Genomic DNA, 21512 nt, shown 5'->3' with positions numbered 1-21512 from the left:
TAGTCATCGAGTCAGCTGCTTCCCGTGTTTTTAATGGGACAAATGTAAAGCATCGGCATTACGTTGCAAACAAGATAAGCATAAGTTCCGCAAAAATGTAAACAAAAAAGTGGATTCCTGTGGTTTTATTGAAACATCAAAAAAAAAAATCATGCCCTACAAAAGTAAGTTAGTATGAGAAAAAAAAACACCTATGCAAAAACAACAACTGTTAACTGCTAGCATAAAGGACAAAGCAAAAACACTAAAAGTAGGCCTATCGTAATTTATAAATTTATACTTTAACAAAATCAGTCAGTTTATAGGCCGACTTGAGTAGCCTACAGTTAATAAGATTGCGGTCGTTTAATAAGTAGTACCAGTACGTAGCACAAGTTCGTGAGTAGTAGGCCTACGTATAGTAGGCCTTCTATAACAATGTTCAATCTGCATTAAACGTCAATGTTGTAAACTTGTGACAATAAAAACAGTCATGTACCAAGTTCATTCATAAGTTATAATAAATTTTTAGTTTTTTTGTGAAAGTTTTAATACTCGTAGCCCCAACTTTGTCTGAAGGTGAATCATTTCATATTTTTGGGCCTAAGAATTTCAAACTGCCTTGACCTTTTCTTGAGCTGACACTACGTAAGTGAAAGTTATTTTTTGAGAAGCTCTCGTGCCATGGCAATGTACTTCAGTAATTTCCTGAAAGTAAGGTTCAAAGTAGCCAGGTGTAATAGCATATTTTTAAATTTAAAGACAAATTAAAAAATTTCTAGTTTATGCAAATTACTGATAGGAAGTATGTTGAGATCTTGGTACAGTGGTGAAAGTTTTGCTCTTCTGTTGCTAATTGAGGTTATTGTGCGAATGATTCGATTTTGCATTGTTGAAATTTTATTTCGTCTGTTGCGACAATAGCACTGTACAATTATACACAATATGAATAAAATAGTACTATAGTCCATAGCAATTTAGATACCACAATAGACAGGAAGCAGCGAAAGACTATATCACTATCAGTCATCGAGTCAGCTGCTTCACTCTATGGCTTCACTACATGTTTGCGTCAGCAACAAAATGAAAAATAAATTTGAAAAGAAGTTAAACAAGTGACAAGTTTTCTGAACTTTTCACTTTGAGAGTCTTCAAGGGCATTTAAAAAACACGAATGGTGGTGTCACAGAAGACCTCGCAAGGTAAAAAAAATTACAGAAAACCGGCTCAGTGTGACTGTAGCCTACAACTTAAAAAAAAAAATTAAAAACAAGTAGGCCAATACAATTGAGCGCAATAAAATACAAGGTGATTAGTAGCCTATCTGTAATTGTTGTACTGTTTATTTAGACAGACTCTGTTCATTTAATTTCAGTTTAAAACAGTGGTATTAAAACAAATGAATTAGGTGAAGATACTACGCAATTAAAAATATGCAGCTCTGAAAAGAAAATTCTACCACCGCACTGTGCAAATTTCCAAAAAGCAACCATTTGTCAAAAAACTATTTTCACTTCGGTTTTGCCAGACTGAGCGTAGTCGAAAACAATTCTTCATCCGTGTTCGAAGCATTTGTTTCGCCAATTTTAACGTAATCTCTGATCATTTAACGGCCTCCACTCTACTCACTTTAGTGGTAGTCGGTCTCGCAGCCTGTTCTGGTTTTCCACAGTTTTAACCTTTGCCCTCAGCAATCTTCAAATTTCACCAATATTCATACTTGTCGGTTGCGTGGTAACTGGTAAGAACGTCTGCGCGACGTTCGAAATGACGTCGGTTCGACACTGCACAAGAGCCCGCGGCTGTGTCTTTGCAAAGACACTCAATGGCATGCCATTGCCACGTCAAGTTATTTTGTTTCAAAGAATAGGCTAAGGGTGATAATTGACACGAAGACCGTAATATGCTCCTTCACTGCTGAGTTACACATGTGATCGCAGAGCATTTTGTTGTCGCAAAATATGAAACATAATACAGTAGAATTCGCCTATAGTGACACTTCGGTTATGGTGACACTTTTCCGCGGTCCCTTCAGGTGTCACTATAGGCGAATTCTACTGTAGTTCGTAAAATTGATCATGAAAAAGGATGATGTTCAAAAAACAAGGGTTGCGCTGCAAACATTAATATAAGTTAATAACTTAATGGATATGGGGTATTGTCGTTAAAGAGCTTTAGAAAAAATTAAGCCTTTTTTTAAAGTTAGTATGCTTTTCTGTTGCACGATTTTTGGCTTGCTGTGGGAATAGCCATAGAAACAGTGTAGAACTATTTATTTTTAGTCTACAACTTTGCCACCAACACCCCACCTTTCTGCCCCAGTCACTACGCTGGCGACTCCAACTGCTAGCACATAAGTTGTGTTTTTTAAACAGCCTGAGATACTTTACTAAAAACTTTAAATTTTTAGAACAGTCATTTTGCCGCCACTTTAGATTGGTTAATGGTTACTGTGCGCGGGGCAGGTAGTTCACCTCATCACTGTTGAGCTAATTTTGTGTAAATAAATACGCATTTGCATTCAAATTACTATTCTTGTGGTTAGCCAAGCTAATGGGCCTACTGTAGGCTACATTGGCTCATAAAGTCTTAAATGTTCATGCCCAACTAAAACTTGGCCATACAAATAAAAGCATGATTATTGATTATTATTGCCAGACCTAACCGTTTTTCAAACTATAGGTCTCTGATCTCACGCCTGATGTTCTTATAGAACGCATACAATGCAGCGTAACAGAGCTTTATTTATCGCCTAATCAAACAAAGCTTAGCATGACAAGGCAGTGAAAAAGAGTCAAAATAGCTAGGCACGTTTGTTTGTATCAAAACCAATTACAAAAGAACGATACGAGCGATTTTGTTTAGCAATGACATTAAATTACGTGACTTTCTGTGACAAGCCAGTGAGTAAATCAATTTTTTATCACATCGTTGAATCAATGTAAAATAGACTGATTTGCTGGAGGGGGAACGTGATGCCAAAAGACGATCTCAACAGTTTCATCGACTGAATGTTGAAAAGACGCAATTTGACAGAACTGCAACGTCCGCAAACAAACAATCACCGACGCTCCTGCATGGCTTCAAGGCCAGCCTGGCTTCGACGCAATTTTGAGATGAGTTCCTTCACTCGGTCATCTGGTGATGTGATTGAACGCAACTGGACCAGATGGGCAGCAAGAGCGTCCAAAAGCTGGTTGACAAATCGACGTCTGAAACACATAAAAGTTGTTGCAATACGTTGTTGCGAAAACACAAAATCGTTGGCTTGCTCTTCCCCGTAAGGCCTACGGCTCATACGTAGCAGTCAATTTTCATGTGAACTTGTCTGGTGCCAGTCGCACAGTCTACTTATCTTATCCAATCCAACCTATCCAGCAAACAACCCAGACAGAAAATCAGGCGCCTTAATTCAAGCTTAAATTGAATCAATGCAAAACACGACTGGTTTGCTGTCTGGAAAGTATCGTAAATTTTACATTCATTTATCTTTACTTTCTTGCAATGAACAGATTTTTTAACTGAGTAGGCCTGCAACCTACATGTCTTGCTTAGGTTCACAAATTTTCAAACAACCGACCTGTTCGATGGGGATGGCATGTGCTTGGTCGGTTCATCTAGGAATAATTTGAGAATTTCGTTTTCCACCCACAGCAGATGATGTGGACGGTCAAACGTCTTCCAGCAAGGCAGCTGTTTAAAAACATAAGTTTGTTCACAAGAATTTCATCAAAATTAAAGAAAGAGAGCTTTTGCCATCAGACGTGTTATAATGAGACAGTCTATTGTATTTTTTCAAAGTCAGTCAGAGTAAGAAACTAAACATGAAACTGTTCAAAACAGCTATTGATGCTTCACCTGCAGCCCTGAAAAAACTCAATCAAAAGAATCAAACCACGGTTCACAAAATCCGTTGTTTTGCATTCATTTAGCGTTTGGCAGACACTGTATTAATGTAAAATAAATAAAGTTTGTTAGTTGGAATCAAAATTTGAGTTAAAAAAGCGGCATCACACGCAGCACCTTATGAGCGTGAGTCTTTATATAAATGTCTAGAAGTTCGTGCAAAGGCACACCGGCATTGAGCAGGCAGGTGAAGACCCAGGTGATTTCCCAATCTCTGCTGCAGACTATCTTCTCCAGGAATACAACCATGAAATCTAACAAAATATCAGTAAAAAATTAACCTTTTTTTAAAAAAAACAATAAAAATTGCAAACGAATATTATCAGCTACTTTAAGAGTTGAGCTAGAAGTGATACCAACTGGAAGTAGTTAAACTTTACAAAAATAAATTGCAGCTAAAACTACATGATTTTCCGCAACAACTATAATGTAGAAGTCCTTTAGTAAAAATATATAAAAAAATTGTCTCACCAACGGGGAAGTACCGGCGCGATGATGCGTAACGCTTTCCGAGTCGAATTATTTTATTGCGTAAAATCTCGGCTTTGGAAGTTTCTGTGGCGGACGCGCATTTCTGGAGTTCTGCAAAAGAAAACGAGCTCATTCAGACTGCAGAGTGCACAGACAGGGAAGACTGGTATAGAAAAATCGGTCAATATTCTAAAATGTGGCTGGGTTTACTCTGGCCAATAGCAACCAGCATTTAATAGCAAAAACCTAGGGTTCAATTATAAAAGTACTATAACTTGGGTAGAGAAAGAGAGGTTATTTTTTTTCAACTATTTTCAGGCATAGGTCAGCAACAATACAGCGTTTAACATTGTAACATTAAAATAAAATAAAGCAAACGTTTTCGACTATACATTTCGTCCTTTTCAAGTCTATAAAAGAAAAAAAAAATTATACGTTGCATAGAAAATACTAGAGAAACACCGTATAACATCAAAAGTTCATCATTTTATTTTTATTGTTGCTGAGCAGTTGAGCACTTATGCGTCGTTGCACTTTATGGTAAAAGCATTAGTCATTCAAAGTGGGTACAGTACAATGGACTACAAAAGTACAAGTTTACAAATGAACAGAAGACTTATACGCTTAGCTTCATTCAAGTACCCCGATAACTTGTATATTGAAAAGTATGCTCTTAAATATTTCTGCTTCAACATGAGCTGGTTTAACTTGTAGCCAACTCCGTTCAAGTTGTGTCGAATCAGCCCCGTTCAATAACGTCTTACAGCAAATATAATAACGCAAAATAGGTGACATAACAGAAAATCAACAAGGTCGACACTCGACAAACATTATTCAAACAATAACCGAATTAACAACAGAAAACTAATTAGAACTACGCCGAACGGCATAGCGCTGTGCCCTCATCACAAAAAAAAATCGTCAACTACAACTGACAAACAGAGTAACAATACTTACAAAATAATAACGATAAATAAATAATCCCGAGACAATGCAAGATTCAAACAAGCAGGTGAATGCAGTAAAGCGACATTTACACTTGATTAAAAACTCACCGTCTTCAACGATATTTTTCCACAAGGCTTTCACTAAGGAAGGGTCGTGCAAACCCGAACAGTGAGTGATGGCAAGTTTGCACTCAGCGAGCTGGTATGGTTCGGCGAACTCAGTGTACAACTGGAAAAAAACGTTCAAAAAGGTAAACCTAGCCAGAAAATCAGTCTCTTTTTACAATTACATTGATTCAACGTAAAAAAGAATTGATTTTCTGAATTAGATGACGCAGAGTTACTCTATTCTTATTGTACAAGTACAAAAGCGCTCTCCAATTTTCATGGGGAAAAGTGCTCTTTCAGTCTAAAAAAGCTACTTCTCTTAAACGCTTGATCCAGACAATCTGTTTTGACTCGAGGATTTAATCCACCGACACTGGTTCAGTCGCCGACGTTAACAAACTACTATGAAGCAGAAGTGACTAATGCGACCAAAAAACACGTCAAAATGTTGTAAAAACTCTTCTTAGTCTCTCTGCTCGTGATTGGTCACTCACTGTCGTGACGTCAAGAAGTTGAGAGTTGAGTCTGCTGACAGATTCATGTTCATTCATCTCCTTGAGGCATTCAAGTGTCTCCAGTTGAATTTGTGCCACCTGGAAAGCAACGTAATGAAAAAAGTAGATCTTTTCTAGCAGTAGTCGCAACGTTCATCTGATAAATGAGACAGAAAAGAAAAAATAATTCTGATCAGCACCCAAATTTTTCCAAAAGAAAAACTTGTTTTCATTAGCAGTTTTGTAAAAGCCGTAATGAGCTTGTGACGTATGCAGCCGGTGTGACGCGTGTGAAATGGCCGTCGTTGTTGAAAGACACAGCCACATCAGCAAAACATTCCAAAAGTTAAAGAAAAATTTTCTTGAAGTGTTTTGTTAATTTAATCATCTGTTTGATTTCAAAAAATCCGCGGCAGGATCTTCTTCACCTAACCTCTAGTTTTTCTTCCAGTTCATAGAGAAGACTTCCTCCGAGAGCGGAGTTGGATGTGACCGACGTGAGACTCTTCGCGTTCATCCTCGCACGCGACAGATACTCGATGCGCTTGGCTAGATTGCGGTCGGGCCTGGGAAAACATTTCGGATTTCCGCGTCATAAAATTTGTCTTTGTCATTTGCACAACTGCGCATCTACTAGACAAGCAGCGAGGTCGACAAAGAGAGGTTATTATCAAAGAAATTTAAAGTTGAGAATTTTTTATAAGCTTTAACGCAGTACTATAATTGTCAGCGTTTTTCTTTTTGTATAAAATGCGCCATTTGTTTTGCTATTGCTTATATTAGATCAAATCGCAATTACCTGGTGTCAAATGCATACGAAAATTTCGAAATACAGTAGGTATTTTATAAAAAAACAAATAAGAATTTATTTATGATAGTCGAACAAGCTTCTTCTACTGTACAATGGTGGCTTGCAACTTCTAATGTTCTGACATACCCCGGCTTTTCGGCAAGTATTGAAAGCACCTCGGCAGCAGACGCGTGTTGTCCGCTGCGCTCGTAATACTTCCACAACAGGTCGCTGCCGGACGCGCTCATTGGGGAGGGGTTTTCATCGTGGCTGGCCGCCACACGGCGCAGGAACTGCTCAATGAACTGCGAGTTCACCTGAGAGTATGAAAAATAATAATTTGATTGGGGAGTCGATTCAACAACGGATGGTACAATGCCCCTGGGCTCAAGCGGAACAGCTTGGGTTCATACCACAGACAGAAAGATCCGTCATTTTTACATTGAATCAACGTCTGCAGACATTGAATCAATGTAAAAATAAAGGTTTTGTTGTCTGGGACACAAAGGAATGAAACCGGAGCATAATTTCGTGCCCGACTGCCCACAAACATGACAACCTGAACTGTGCAAATGGAAAAACCGGAAAATGAAGATTAATGATGAATATAAAAGAATTGACGTTCAAAGATCCCGATACACAAAATTTTGACTTGCTACAAACCTTTTCTGGCTTAAAAAGGTCACGTAAGGTCAGCGTCTGCTCAATTGAAATCATTGCCAAAATACCTTGTTACAGCAAAATTCAACGGAAGGGTTACTATACATTTTCTTGCAAACCATAGCAGTAGAAATTATCAATTCTTAAAAAGTCAGAGTCTCTCACCCGCAGCAGTTGAGCTGCCATCTCCTTTCTCAGCAACCACTCGTAGATAGTGACGTGGAGCAACTCGTCATCGGATTGTATGGCCAGCTGAAGACAGGTTTCGGCCTGGGAGAAGTTTGAAACGGAGAATAATTTCATTAACTTTTCCACCCAATAAGTCAACTTGAAAGTCAATCACGCTATTCGTGAAGGAGATGGACATGTTTTTTTTTTTAAACATTGGTAGGCATAGTGCAAACAACAAGGATTTTGCCATCACAACTCTCAACCTGCCCCACGTAACGGTGTACTACAGTAGTAGAGGGTCAAAACAAACACACAAAAAAATGTTGGATTTAAATAAATCGACATTTTGCACGAGATTACCTTCAAGAAGAGATATTTAAACAACTCTTGTGTCCACTGCCCCCTCTAAAGAGATGCTTACCATCTGCTGAGCTTCTTCGGGTTTCAAAGCCCCTGGTAGGTCTTGTGGAGGGGCCGGGGGGCCAGGTTTTGTGGGTACACTGGGAGTTTGGGGATGGCTCTCGCCAATCTGCATCAACTCCTCAATCATGTCAGTGATGTGCTTGTAGCATTCCGCCCTGGTAACAAAGTGGAAGTGATTTAGCTCAACCCTATTCGGAGAGCAGCATTGCGCTGATTTTACATTGCTTCTACGTGGTCAGACCAAAAGCAGACGTTTCAACGTTTGCCGTTAATGACCGTTAAGATAATTAAAAAACAAAAACTTGATCAAACAGTTGTTCAAAAGTATGGCGAGAGCTCTGCAGCGCTGATTAAAATAGTCGTTGCAGTTAGTGGAAAAGTGCAATGCTCCAAAGCTGAGTGAAAATCGATATTTTACTACACCATGCTCTTGAAGCGTAGCCAACTTTGGAATTCGCTTCGCAAAACAAGAACTACCAATTCACCAAATCGAACGCACGGCCAAAAATGATGCAAACTGGTTTGTAAAAGAGTAACAAAAAATAATTTAAAGTTTGATTACAGATCAGCGGTACCTTGCCAAGTATGCTTTTCGGAAGTCGGGGTCTACCTGCGGGTCGTTTGCGGAGATTGCAGAGTGGTACAACTTGAAAGCAAGTCCTTGAGGATCTTTCTCCCGAGCGGCTTTGATGCACAACTCCACAGCTCCGGTGTAGTAGCGAACTAAACAGGAATGAAACATCTTCATCTTATTAAGTTTTTACAGGAGTAGCTCCCGATTGCGTCTGATGTTCCAGCCATGAATAAGAACAGCTATCACAATTAGTAATAAATTATCAAAAAAATACAAGCTGCATTTTTGCCATTGCTGGTAAGAATTCAGTTTCAAAATACAGTCTTGTTGAGTTAGTTGATTCTAAAAACTCAACATATCACGAAAAAGCTACGTAGGAATGCTGTTTCGTGAAAAAAAAAAAAAACTGTCACTCACTGGACTGGTATTGTTGCAAGACAGCGGGAAGATTGATGGCTCCGGCGATTTGTTGGAAGATCTGAGAAGCTTGGCTCAAGCGTTCCTGCTTTAAAGGCATTGAATCCGAACTGGCAGAGTGGAGAAGTTCGCTGGCCTACAAATACCAACCAGTCAACGGGATTGATAAGCATAGGATGAAAAACAGAGCATCAATGGCTAAAGACATCTTTTTTGTTACACAGAGTCTTTGGATGCTGATCATGCAAAAATGATTTCATCAACTTTGAGAATCGCTCACCTTGGAACAGAGAGCGTCTTCCGCGGAGTAATAGGAGGGACAGACTTCCCGGAGTTGTGCGTTCAATGCATCGACCGTGTTATTGTCATCCATGAACTGGCTGATGAGAGCTGATACCAGGGAAGTACACAGCTGGATGCGAGAGTGCATGGTCAGTGATGATAATGTGACGAAACTCAAGAAAAGACAATCAAAACTCCAGATGTTAAACTTTTGCGCTTTACCGAAAAATGATACAACAAAATGAAAACTAAAAAAAAAAAACATGGCAAATATGCAAAGGGGTGGAACTCATAGGATTCATTGAGGTCAGAAAGTAGCGAATGCGTTGGTACGACCATGTTTTGCGCACCAGCAATGACTCCCTTCTAGACAACAATATATCATGACTCAGGAAGTGTGTGCAATAAGCCAAGGCATTAAGACAATAATGACGGACAGCTGTCGTCACGATCTGAAGGGAGTGGAGCTGCACTAAGACCAAGCCCATGACTGTCTCAAAGTGTGCGGATAATCGACAGCTGTTAATCACTTTACTTAGAGGCGAACGCAGTGGTGGAAGACTTTGTGGTAATAACTTACAGATTCTCCGGTGAGCAACAGCTCGTGGAATGTGATCGTCTTTAGTGTGGCTTGGCTTTGCTGAAATAACACAAAAGCGACGTGAATTGACGTTGTTTTGAATGTGAATGAGGTTTTCAAGCAGTCAGAACAAGTTTCGTCTACTTGCGTGAAAGTTGTACATGAACTAGTCGAACTATAGTTTCATAACAAGTGGAAAAAGTTTACCATGGCTATAATGTGACGGGAATCATTAAATTCAGGGCTACGGTTCTAGGGTTTCCCATTGATTTTTCAGCAATATAAAATAAATAGTAGTATTTGGTAGATTGTTTACCAAAATTTCAGAATCTTAGTGTTTTTCGGGCGTCTGTGGTATGGCAGTAACAGGGTTGCCAAACGTTTAAACTAAAAAACTAAAAGTCAAACTATAGAGAGAAGTTTATTAAACTGAATTAAAGACGAATATTCGACATTCAAATAAAACAATTTTGCAAACTTATTTAAAGTTCAGCACTCTTTCTAGCTGGATGAACGTACCGGATCCAAGGATTCATACAGGACATGGATCTGGTGATGCAAGAGTATCCTCCATAAACCAAGGATTTCAGTGGATCGTTTCAAAAGGTCGTGGAGATACTTCATTGTTGCTAATTCGGCTTTGGCTATTTCCACTGAATGTATTGAACAAGATTAGAGCTTTAATATTAGGCAACTGCATAGCTACACCAAGCGATTTAGAACTGCGCACTAAAGTTACTATGTGATGTGAAAACAATTGAAATAATTTACGCTGAAATACCGATATAACAACGTCAGCCACAGCAAGACTCACTCATTTGCCTTCGCTGCATCTCATGCTGCCCGGCAGCGCCACCTTGGGAGGCGTAGGTGTGGCGAAACTGCCTCCCAGAGCTGCGATCCATTGATGGAAGGTGGGTGTCTCTGTGGAAGTCAATACCGTACCAAATAACACAGGCGCTAAATTACACTAACAGCAAATAGTACAGTATAGAGTTTTTGCAGTACGAGAATAGATTTTCCACACAGCGAATCAGTCATTTTTTTGCATTGATTCAACGTCTGCAAACGTTGAATTAATGTAAAAAACGATTGATTTACTGTATGGGTTGTATTATTGTGAAGTAAGGGATTTATCTGTAGTGAATACCTGAGCTGGACTTGGGTTAGGCAGTGCTTTCCAATGAAAGCTTTCAAAAGATTAATCTCCTCTAAGACAGCAGATATCACATCGATGTCGAGACGGCTGACAACCTGGAAGCGATGATAATGCTCAGAGAGTGGCAGGAACATTGCAAGCCAGTAATGCATGGGTGCGATTTCAGTAGAAATCAAAGAAGAGTGAAAGATTAAAAAATAGAGTAAAAAGTAAAAAAAAATCATTTAAAATTAAAAAATTTACTTACAAAGATTTTACTTTTTCCATCTTCCGAAATGACACAGTCTTGTACGAGCCTGCCTTCCCAGAGCGGCCTAGTTATCCTTGCTAGCATCTTGTACGCGCCGTGTTGTCGTTCAGAGAAGTAAACAGACTCGGCAGATGTGAAATCTGAGAAACAATTTGATAAAACGTATCGTGGTTTGTTGAATAGCCTGCTACAGACATTACAAAAAAGCTATGTGAGTTCTGGCACGGCCGTCTGTTCGAGGAGAGTAATTGTGGCGGTACAATGATGCAAAAAAGCAAATCTAAGAAATTGTTGAGATACTCACCAGTAGGATTTCCAGAGGGAAAAAGTGTGCTGGAGGAGGCGGCGGGGTACTGGGCGGGCGGCGGGGGGTTATTGCTCGGCATAGGGGTGCTGATGACAGGCACTATGAGTGTGAGGTAAGAAGATGTAGATTAATAATTAATCTACACTTAATAATAATTGTATTTACAAGCAAAACAATAATTACTTTGAGTGTGAGAAAACTCACAATTTCTCAGTCATTGAATAAAATAAATATGAAACTGATGATTAGGCAACAAAGAAAACAAGATTAAATATTTCCGTAATTATTTTTTTCTTGATAAACTAGCACTATTATAAGCCAACAAGATCTAAACCATTGTGACTGAATCAAAAACAACGTAAGAACCAACATCCGCCAGGTGTTCTCAGCAAGCTGGTTTGCGGCACTTGCAACTGGTTTGGCTGCGATATCGGTGACATCATCCCCATCGGAATACCGCCAGTGGCATGCTGCTGTGCGCTTCCCAACGGAGCGGGCGGGATGAATTTGTGCTGGGGAATCCCTCCATGGTGAATCAAGGCGGCCACGGCGCGCTGGGCGATGTGCTGGTCAGAGGCTACGGTTGCCATGGCTAGTATGATGCAACAGCAAGCGGCCTCTCCGTTCTGTCAAAAGAAAACCGTCAATCAATTCGATATCTAGCGATGTGTAAATTAAACGTTAGGTAAGTTAAGTTCCATTGGTAAAAAACAATAAACCTAACAGGAGTAGAGTGGTGAGACTCAGATGCTACAACAGAAGGTTCTGTTATTAGCATTATCCATATCATATGGTGCTACATAGGCTTATGCATACGCTTGTCTACAACCGGTTTGCAGAGGCCATTGCATTCCAAGAACGGGTTCGCCGCACAAAGCGGCTGAATTCCATCATTGGCTCAACGGTTAATTCGCGATAGACGACTCGTGAAATGCAGCGAATTGTAATGAACAAAGATTTTAGACGTTTATGATTCGGATGACTTTAAAGTCTACAACCACAGGTAGATTTTCAATGAGCGGGCTACTCACAGAGTACAGCTTGAAGAACGCTTCGACCGCCTGTGACTCTGGATCCGCTGTGTTCTCGAGCAAATACCGAAGTTGATCCACCGGACGCAACTTATTGAAAATATGGCAACCCTGGAAAAGATAACCAAAAGTCGACTTAAGTAGTAAGCAAACTGCAACCTTCTACAGCAGGGATTCTTGCACTGTGTTTTGGTTGTTTGAGAAGCCTTGATCCATTGAAACAGATCATAGTAGTTTCGCTTGTAAACTACTAATCCTCAACCAAAGCAACAGTTCTGGGCACAATATCATAAACTGGGCATGAGCCGTACCTGAGAAGTAATGACGACATATTCGGAGGGTTTCTGGATGTGTTGTGTCACGTGGATGGGAGGATCTGGAGGGACCCCGCACGCGGATCCAGGAGGAAGAACGGAGGTTAATTGTTGGGAGAACGGACTGGCCACCTCTGAGATCACCCAAGCTCGCCCATCCAGTGCAAAATTACCCTTAAAAAGTTAAAACATGAGCTCCCTAACAAAATTGCTGATGTACATCACCTATCACTAACCACAACATCAAAGCATGCTTTTCATTTGAGATAATGGCAGAGTCTCCTACAAGTCAGCAGTTGTAAACTGAGCAAGCGACAACTGAGCAAGTGACAACAGAGCTAGCAACATTTCAGCAAGTGGCTGAAGTTGGTAAATGATAATGAGCAAGTAACAACTGAGCAAGCCGAAACTTAAAATGTCACAAGTCAGCAAAATGAGTTTGACCAGCAATGATCAAGCAAGTTTGACGTGAGTATGCAAAGCTCATTTGCTGACTTAGCAGTAGCTGAAATAAATTTTCTGAGTTGTCGCATGCCGAGTGGTCCGACAACCACACTGGCACGGCACGCTACACCAAATCTCTATTGTATGTCAACGGAAAGATATCACAACAATTTATATTAGCTTGCTGAACTCAGATCGAAAGACGAGGCAAACCGCAAGCTTCGACTGCTTATTCTCTTCACAAATACGTATCGTATATTACAATACTAACTTATTAGATATATATTAGGGTGGGTCGAAATTTGGACTTTTTCTCCGATTTAATTGCTACAAACTTTTTTTCTTGCAAATAGTCATAAAACGACATTCCTGAAAGTTTGAGCTTGATCGGACATCGTCTTCATTTCTAAAAATCGCGATTTATAAAGGTATCGGAAGCGATTTTTTTTCGAGGCTTGAAAATGCATTGTTTTTAATAGGAAGTTGTTTTCACGAGATTTGAAAACGTCATAACTTACTTAATTCTTATTGTAAAAAGATGATTTATGCGTCAACAGATTCAATATAATTAGGAGAATCCAATTCATTGTGTACTGACTCCGAAAATGATGACGTCATCAATGACGTCATTAAACAGTAATTTGCAAATAGCGATAAAACTGATAATCCTACATGCTTCATCTTTAAATTATTTGATAATGAATTGATGTACTTTCCAAACATAAACATCATGCTGGTACTTGATGACGTAATTGATGACGTCACAAATATTATTAAGATAAAACTGTTAAGATAACATCAAGAACAGTTGGCAAGATTTTTGTTCGCGTAGAACACTACAGTGTTGTTCAGAAACCTGGAAATCAGTATTTAACTGTTGTCAGTCCAATATCAGGAACAGCTGAAGATATTACAAATGCTCTCATGGACTGTATCAAAAAATATAATATGGTGCATTGTGTCAAAGTAGTTGGGTGTGATTCCGTGAATGTAAACACTGGATTTAAATCAGGCGTGATAACTGGACTGAAACAACGCCTTGGTCATCGTGTGAGTTGGTTTATATGCATGTTGCACAGTTGCAGCCAATGAGTTACCCCTTCGACACGTCTTCGCTACATTAGATGGACCTACCAGTGGTGACACACCATTTAAAGGGCCAATAGGGAAGCTTCTAAGTAGTGTTTAATTTGAAGAAGTCAACTCTTTATTTGTGCCTGTGAAGATGGGGCCAGGAAATCGTTTGCTACCGGAGCACATAGTAAAAGATCTATCGACTGATCAAAGGTATCTGTACGAGATTACCAATGCCATTAGGAATGGCTATGTTTCATCTAAACTGATGTACGCAAAGATTGGTCCGTTAAATCATTCGTGGTGGCTAACTTTCGCTTCACGTTGCTACAAACTATACATCAGTGATCACAAATTGCCAAGTGACATTGCAGAAAACTTGAAAATAATTGTTGCGCATATAGTCATTCAATATGCTCCATGTTGGTTCAATATAAAATGTGAACCATTGTACAAAGACGGACCAAAGCATATCCTTAAATCATTGCAGTGCTGTTCACTTTTGCCTGATAAAATTCGAGACAGTGCGTTGAAATATGTTAATAAGAATGCCTATTTTGCACACCCAGAAAGGCAGTGTGGAACAAATGTTTGAAGAGCAATATTGTTATTTAAAATCAAGCGAATCATAACTAATTGATAACGATCCATTATCTATCACAAACACGCAATATTTTCCAGAAGCCATCATACTGAAATGTAATTTAATAATGTATATGACGTCATCAATTACGTCATCAAGTACCAGCATGATGTTTATGTTTTGAAAGCACATCAATTCATTATCAAATAACTTAGAGATGAAGCATGTAGGATTATCAGTTTTATCGCTATTTGCAAATTACTGTTTAATGACGTCATTGATGACGTCATCATTTTTCGGAATCAGTACACAATGAATTGGATTCTCCTAATTGTATTGAATCTGTTGACGCATAAATCATCTTTTTACAATAAGAATTAAGTAAGTTATGACGTCTTCAAATCTCGTGAAAGCAACTTCCTATTAAAAACAATGCATTTTCAAGCCTCGAAAAAATCGCTTCCGATACCTTTATAAATCGCGATTTTTAGAAATGAAGATGATGTCCTATCAAGCTCAAACTTTCAGGAATGTCGTTTTATGACTATTCGCAAGAAAAAAAGTTTGTAGCAATAAAATCGGAGAAAAAGTCCAAATTTCGACCCACCCTAATATATATAGAAGTTGATATAATGAATATTGCTTGCTTTGAACAAAGAAATAACGGTTGATAGGCGTGTGAGATGATGCGACATTGTGCAGAGATACTCACGTGTGTTTCTTTAAGAACTTTATCAAAAGCGTACATGTCATGATTGATGCACCAGAGGACGCCATCGTCTCCGTTTGTAGAAGACAGCAGCAATGTACCTGAAAGCAATAACAAGTCTTACAGCGACCGATGCTTGAAGAACGTGTGAGTTGTTACATTGATATTGTTTCAAAATGAGTGACAGAAACGCACTCCAACAACCCAGACAACACAATCAGTCATTTTTACATTGATTCAACGTCTGATGTACAAATGACGAAGTTTGTTGTCTGGGAAGAATTTTCCATTTGCCAAAAATAATGTTTTTACACGTATTTCTAGCCAGCATTCGCCAACAGAACGTAAACAAAATGGAGAGACTGAACTAACAAATACAATTTGACACTGCAATTCAGCTTCTATAACGCTGCACGTATATTCGCATTACTTCCACACTTCAAACTCAGACTAAGGTAATTGTTTATGTCGATATCAAAGCTCGGCTGACTGATCCTGGGTGAACCAACTAGTGAAGGAACAATTCATTCTGCACATGGGTCATTTCATTATATAAATAGGAACATTGGTTGGCACCACCTAATTTTTTTTATTCGCTTAAAACATGCTTCACACTTTTGTGAAAAGAATGGTGCAAATTTGATGAAAATCAGATAAGCGGTTCTCGAGTTATAAGTGAAATAACCCTTGGCCGCTAGGTGGCTTCATAGATAAAGAGCTATAGAAAAACGGCAATATCTCAAGAACCGCTCAACATATTTAGATAATTTTTAGATCCACCCCAATGTTTTATGGGGTGGGCTATCTGTTTATGAACACTAAAACAAGTTTTGGCTACTACTTTTTGAGATAAAAAGAAATTGACCTGTTGTCGTTACTCACCAATAAAACCATGATGCGTAACTTTAAAAAAAATATATTTTTTTAATTGGGTAGAGGAAAGATTGATGAAACCTGTATGTTTACAATGTATACAAATGTATTACAAAAGTATACAATTGTTTTAAGTCAATAAAAAAATTAGGTGGTGCCAAAATTTGAAAATTTTGTCTGTTTTATAATGAAATGACCCACATATCAATCAACATACCAGCGTTGTAGTGGGCAGCATGGATGGCAGTCGGTCGTTGGAGGGAGGAGCCTGTGAAACCAGGGGGTAGTCGCACGTGGACCAGGTATATGCCACTGGGGCGCCGTTTCGACGGTTCGTAAAAAGCCAAATCTGTCCCAACGAGAGTGTTCGCTTGGCACGTCATAAAATACAACCGGACACCTGAGAAAGCCAAGTAGTTCTTTAAGATAAGAAGTAAAAAAGACACCCATGAAGATGTAATAGAATGCGCGAAATGAACTTTACACGAACTGAAATAACTTTAAACGGACTGGGACGCGAGACCTGATTTTTTTTGTATTCAACAAAGATCTTAATTTCATACAATTTCAATGACTTTCAAGCTTTAAGTCTATATCATAAGCACGTATCAAACTGTTGCTATCCCTTTCTTTTGTTGGTTTTGTTCCTGTACTCTATTTTAACGTCATCATCACTAATTCATTCCGACAAAACATAAAATTGAATAACCAGAAATAAAAACTATGATGCATTCAAAGAGTTGACGTTTACTTTCAGAAATTCAGTGCAACAAAGAAGTTAAAAAATTGTGATTTTGGCATCTTTACTCACTGCATACATTTCAACATAAAAGGTTTTACCGCGCAAATTGGAAGACTGACATTGTCTTTAAAACTGGTTCGAAATGATCTAAATTTTAAACACAACCGTTTACATACGATTCTGTGCATAACCCAGACAGTAAAATCCGTTATTTTTACATTGATTCAACCTCTGAATACGTTGAATCAATGCAAAAGTGACGGATTTTGCTGTCTGTGTTGTATTATTTGTACGGAATGTAAATAATGCCTCATCCCTCACCGGCTTGAGTCACAGCAACCAGGTGCAGATGACGAGATTCTTGAAGGGTGATCGGAGCAATGTAGACAATCTCGCTGAGATTGGAAGGCTCAATCCCCGAGGCGATGTCACGAGCTCTTCTTTGGATCGAATCAAGCCGCAACTGAGCAACACAGCTCATTGCCAGCCCGTCAACGCCAAGGTCGTAAACCTGGTCGGGTTAATGTCGTGGTTTAGTTTTGTCGTTTTAAAAAAGCTTCAGCTCTTACGAAAAATGCTCACTTTTAATTTGCTATTAGAGGTGTGGCTAGAATGTGAGTTAAATATCATCCAGAATACCTTATCGAAGCAAGAAAGAGTGTAACTTGTGCAGTGTTGTTGTAAAATCGCAATGTCGTAGCTTCCTATTTAACATGGTAGACTGACAACAATATTGACCTAGGAGATGGCATGAGACGTAACTATAAGTGGATCATGATCAAAAACATGTTTCAGAGTTTTTCACTATTTTGGTTTGTAAATCTAAAAGGAATCACAGAATAAGTGCAAACTTCACGAGACATTTAATTCAGGACCAACTCGAATCATATTCACCGATATGGTTCCTTTCTCTGATCGGGTGTACAAAATGTTTCTTGTGTCATCAACACATAACTGAGTTAGCGAATCTGTAAAAGGAACGTGCAGTGAAAAACTGCTGAGTCAACAACCATTTCATCAAACACTCAAACAGTAATGAGAACTCATCCAACAGCAAAATGCATATTGAATCAAACAACAATAAGCAACCCCACCTTCCTCGTTGAGCCAAACGTTGACAACTGAAGGAAGCAGGAAGGAGAGACGGCTTCTGGAATGGTTGATTTTGACACAACTTCTACTAAACCAGCCCCCTTTAGCCTGAAGAAAATTAAAAATATAAACACGAAAAAATTCCATGCTCAGCACTAATAATGCTATTTGACGCAATACTGCTTATGAGAGAAATGTACAGAAACGTTTTTCCATTACTACAAAATCAGGCATGTGGCATACATACTGGAAAGCATCCAAAAATGAAATATAGTAGACATGTAGTAGACAATAGTAGACATGTTTGAAATGTTTGTTGTTTGTTCTCACAAGCACGTCGGCTGCATAACCGAGTGGTGAGAGCCATGGAACGGCAATCGAAAGGGCGCCGGTTCGACACCGCTCAGGAGCATGCGGCTGTGTCTTTGGCAGGACACTTAAAGGCATGCCTGAAGGTGGACATGAAGATTGGCTTCCTTGCCTTCCCGTCCACTTAATCTAAAATGTTCAACCACCGGGTGTAAGCCTGGATACGACAAACAAAACAAGCACATGAAGGCCAGCAATTTCTGCCATCACACAATCACGTCTCACAGAAAGTAATAAAAAGTAACGTAAGTTGGGCAACGTTTCCAAGCATGGGGTCAAACCATAACAACAGCACAGCGCAAAAGTGTTGAGTAAAACGTACACATTATATAATTCCAACCACTGTTGAGCAATTGAAGTTATACAGATAAATTGACTTTTTATGAAAAACATCAACAAAAAGATGCTCCTCAACTCATAATTCACGCACCAGACTATTAAGCATCATAATTAACACTGTACCTGATACACAATCTCATACAAGCAACCATCTTTTCCGCCTGTAAATATTCTTCCTGCAGCGGTGCCAACAGTGTGAAGAAGATATGTGCCGTCAGATGAAATGGTGAATAGTGGGTCAGGCAGAAGATGCATTTCATGATTGATGTCTGCAAACAAATTGGAAAAAAATCACACTGATTGCATATATACGACAAACTTCTGCATTGTTAAGTCATAAAAACAATTGATCATGAGATTGCTTGCAGTTGCACCTTATCTTGTTTGTCAGAACAAAAACCAGTATAACTATATAACTCACCGTCGCCTGCAAAACTAACTCCAAGAATGACCACATCCAGGGGTGTTGTTAACACAAGTAAATACTTGATATGTTGCCGAAAAATTCCTATAAAAGGAAGAAGAAACATAGCATTGTTGTTGTTAAGAAGTGATGCAGCAGACGAAAATGTCTTTTAACTTCTGTTACGGTTGCTTCAGGGTAAAGATATACAAGGCTCCTTCATTTAGGATACGACAACAAAACGATAAAACATAATCTGTAAACAAAAACAATCAGGTAAGGAAATTTGTATGATATAATTTATTAATAAAGATTTTGCCACCATAAAGACAGCTTCTTCAGAATCTTATTCAAATAGAAAAATAAAGGAAAAGATACTGAAAAAGCTGCGTTTACTGTAGCAAATGCTTTATCGATTGATCAATGTTCATACAAGTTTCCGAACCTGATTCAGTGATTGATTTTGTTCACTTATTATTATTATTATTACTGAATGCATGCAAAAATCATAGAAGTGAAAAAAATGTAAGAAAAATTGTCTCGCCTGATTTGGGTTGAACCAATGCCACACTTAAAATAGTTTCTGCAAGACCATCAAAATATGCCAGATCATCTCCATCGACGTATCTCCAGACAAAGATATCAGAATCAACCGTAAGCCAAGCCCGAGCAATTTCAGGGAAAACTCCAATAATGCAATTGCATTGCATGTCTGAACCATTTTCATTAAAGAAATGGATTTTTAAAGCTTTGAAGTGCACTTTAACAATAACCTTCAAAATCAATTAAGCTCTCCACTTTAATTCAACTCTCAAATATACTAACAATAAAGCATTAAGCTATTGTTGCAAGTACAAAAAAGTAAAGCTTATTGAATGAAGGATACGACCAAATTGTTCGACAAGCTCAGGGGGTAAAGGAACGCGCTGGACATCTGTCAACAAGGGAAGAACTAGACCTTCAGCGGCTGGGTAATCATCTTCTTTCATTCCACTACATACTGCAGAATCTTTAACAAAAGTTTGTGCAGGAAAATATATTGAATTTTGCTTTTAAGTAAATATTATGATACAAATGATACAGCAAAATGTGTTGTAATTTAGATAAATTGTGACAGTTTTATATGTTAAGCAGATATATATAGTTTTCCTGTTATAGTGCTTACCATTTTAATGCGCAATAATTGCACTAAAAACAGTTTCATAAAAATCTTAGGTAAATGTTTAACGCTTTTTGTAAAACAATACATTAACAGAATAAACGCAATGTCTCTATTTTACAAGTTTTAAAAGCTGCATTAAAATCATGCTTCTAGAACAAGAGCAGGTTACAAGCTAAAATCTTTAAAAAGAAACAAAACCAAGAGAATTTGGCTGGAAAAGTCAACTGTTTTACTTTGTTTTAGTCTATTTGTATATACTCTAAGAAAAACCTTAGGCACTAAACTGTACACAGTTACTGTACTTACAACTTGTCATAAAATAACTGTAAGCTATTATACTTCAATGCAAACATGGAAGCTTAAATAAATGAAACTATGTCAATTATCTTTCAAGACAATATAATATGACAATGACTTACATACAGAGCAAACATTCAGAAGTTGACTTAAATCAGTAGATTCACGATCATAGACTAAGTTTTTTTTCACAAGTTCCGCAGCATCTTGAATGCTTGTGCATAATGGTGGAATGGTATGAGGGTTATTTTCTATTTGTTCGATGGCCATTAGCAGTGTGGGCCCACACAATAAGAAGGAAATTCTATTGATCTGTAACCTTGTTAGTTCCTTACAGGTTTAATCAATGCCTGAACATTATATACAAAACTAAATCTGCACAAAAAATATTTTTGAAAAAACATTATTAATATCAAGTTTACCACACATACTAGAGACAAATGTGTTTGGAAAAATTAATCGCTGGGTAAAAAAATATCGTGTGATGTTGAAAAATTGTTTAGGAAAATTCATTAAATTTTAATTGGATTGTTCAGGATGGCTGCAACCTAGTTTGACCCTT

The 21512-nt window shown here is 38.4% G+C and overlaps 1 protein-coding gene across 1 annotated transcript; it reads right to left on the bottom strand.

The window, feature by feature from the left end:
* Positions 1 to 2705: 2705 nt before the first annotated feature.
* LOC145784294 (nuclear pore complex protein Nup155-like) lies at positions 2706 to 21314 on the bottom strand. Its single transcript, XM_082596084.1, has 32 exons — positions 21073 to 21314; positions 20378 to 20500; positions 20036 to 20203; positions 19510 to 19596; positions 19212 to 19357; positions 18383 to 18488; positions 18183 to 18256; positions 17610 to 17799; positions 16764 to 16946; positions 15677 to 15774; positions 12861 to 13037; positions 12550 to 12660; positions 11889 to 12144; positions 11516 to 11617; positions 11209 to 11351; positions 10953 to 11056; positions 10617 to 10726; positions 10322 to 10455; positions 9803 to 9862; positions 9221 to 9352; positions 8941 to 9076; positions 8525 to 8672; positions 7948 to 8104; positions 7521 to 7625; positions 6843 to 7012; positions 6339 to 6471; positions 5906 to 6004; positions 5412 to 5532; positions 4357 to 4467; positions 4003 to 4139; positions 3560 to 3672; positions 2706 to 3191 (listed from the first exon to the last, which is right to left on the bottom strand). The coding sequence occupies exons 1-32, from the start codon at positions 21218 to 21220 to the stop codon at positions 3041 to 3043; spliced, it is 4233 nt and encodes a 1410-aa protein (XP_082452210.1). The 5' UTR covers positions 21221 to 21314; the 3' UTR covers positions 2706 to 3040.
* Positions 21315 to 21512: the final 198 nt, after the last annotated feature.

The sequence above is a fragment of the Aplidium turbinatum genome, chromosome 15 (assembly GCF_918807975.1).
Source record: "Aplidium turbinatum chromosome 15, kaAplTurb1.1, whole genome shotgun sequence".
NCBI classification, from domain to species: Eukaryota; Metazoa; Chordata; class Ascidiacea; order Aplousobranchia; family Polyclinidae; genus Aplidium; species Aplidium turbinatum.
Note: the sequence above shows the minus strand (reverse complement) of the source record. Positions and strands in the feature narration are given on the sequence as shown.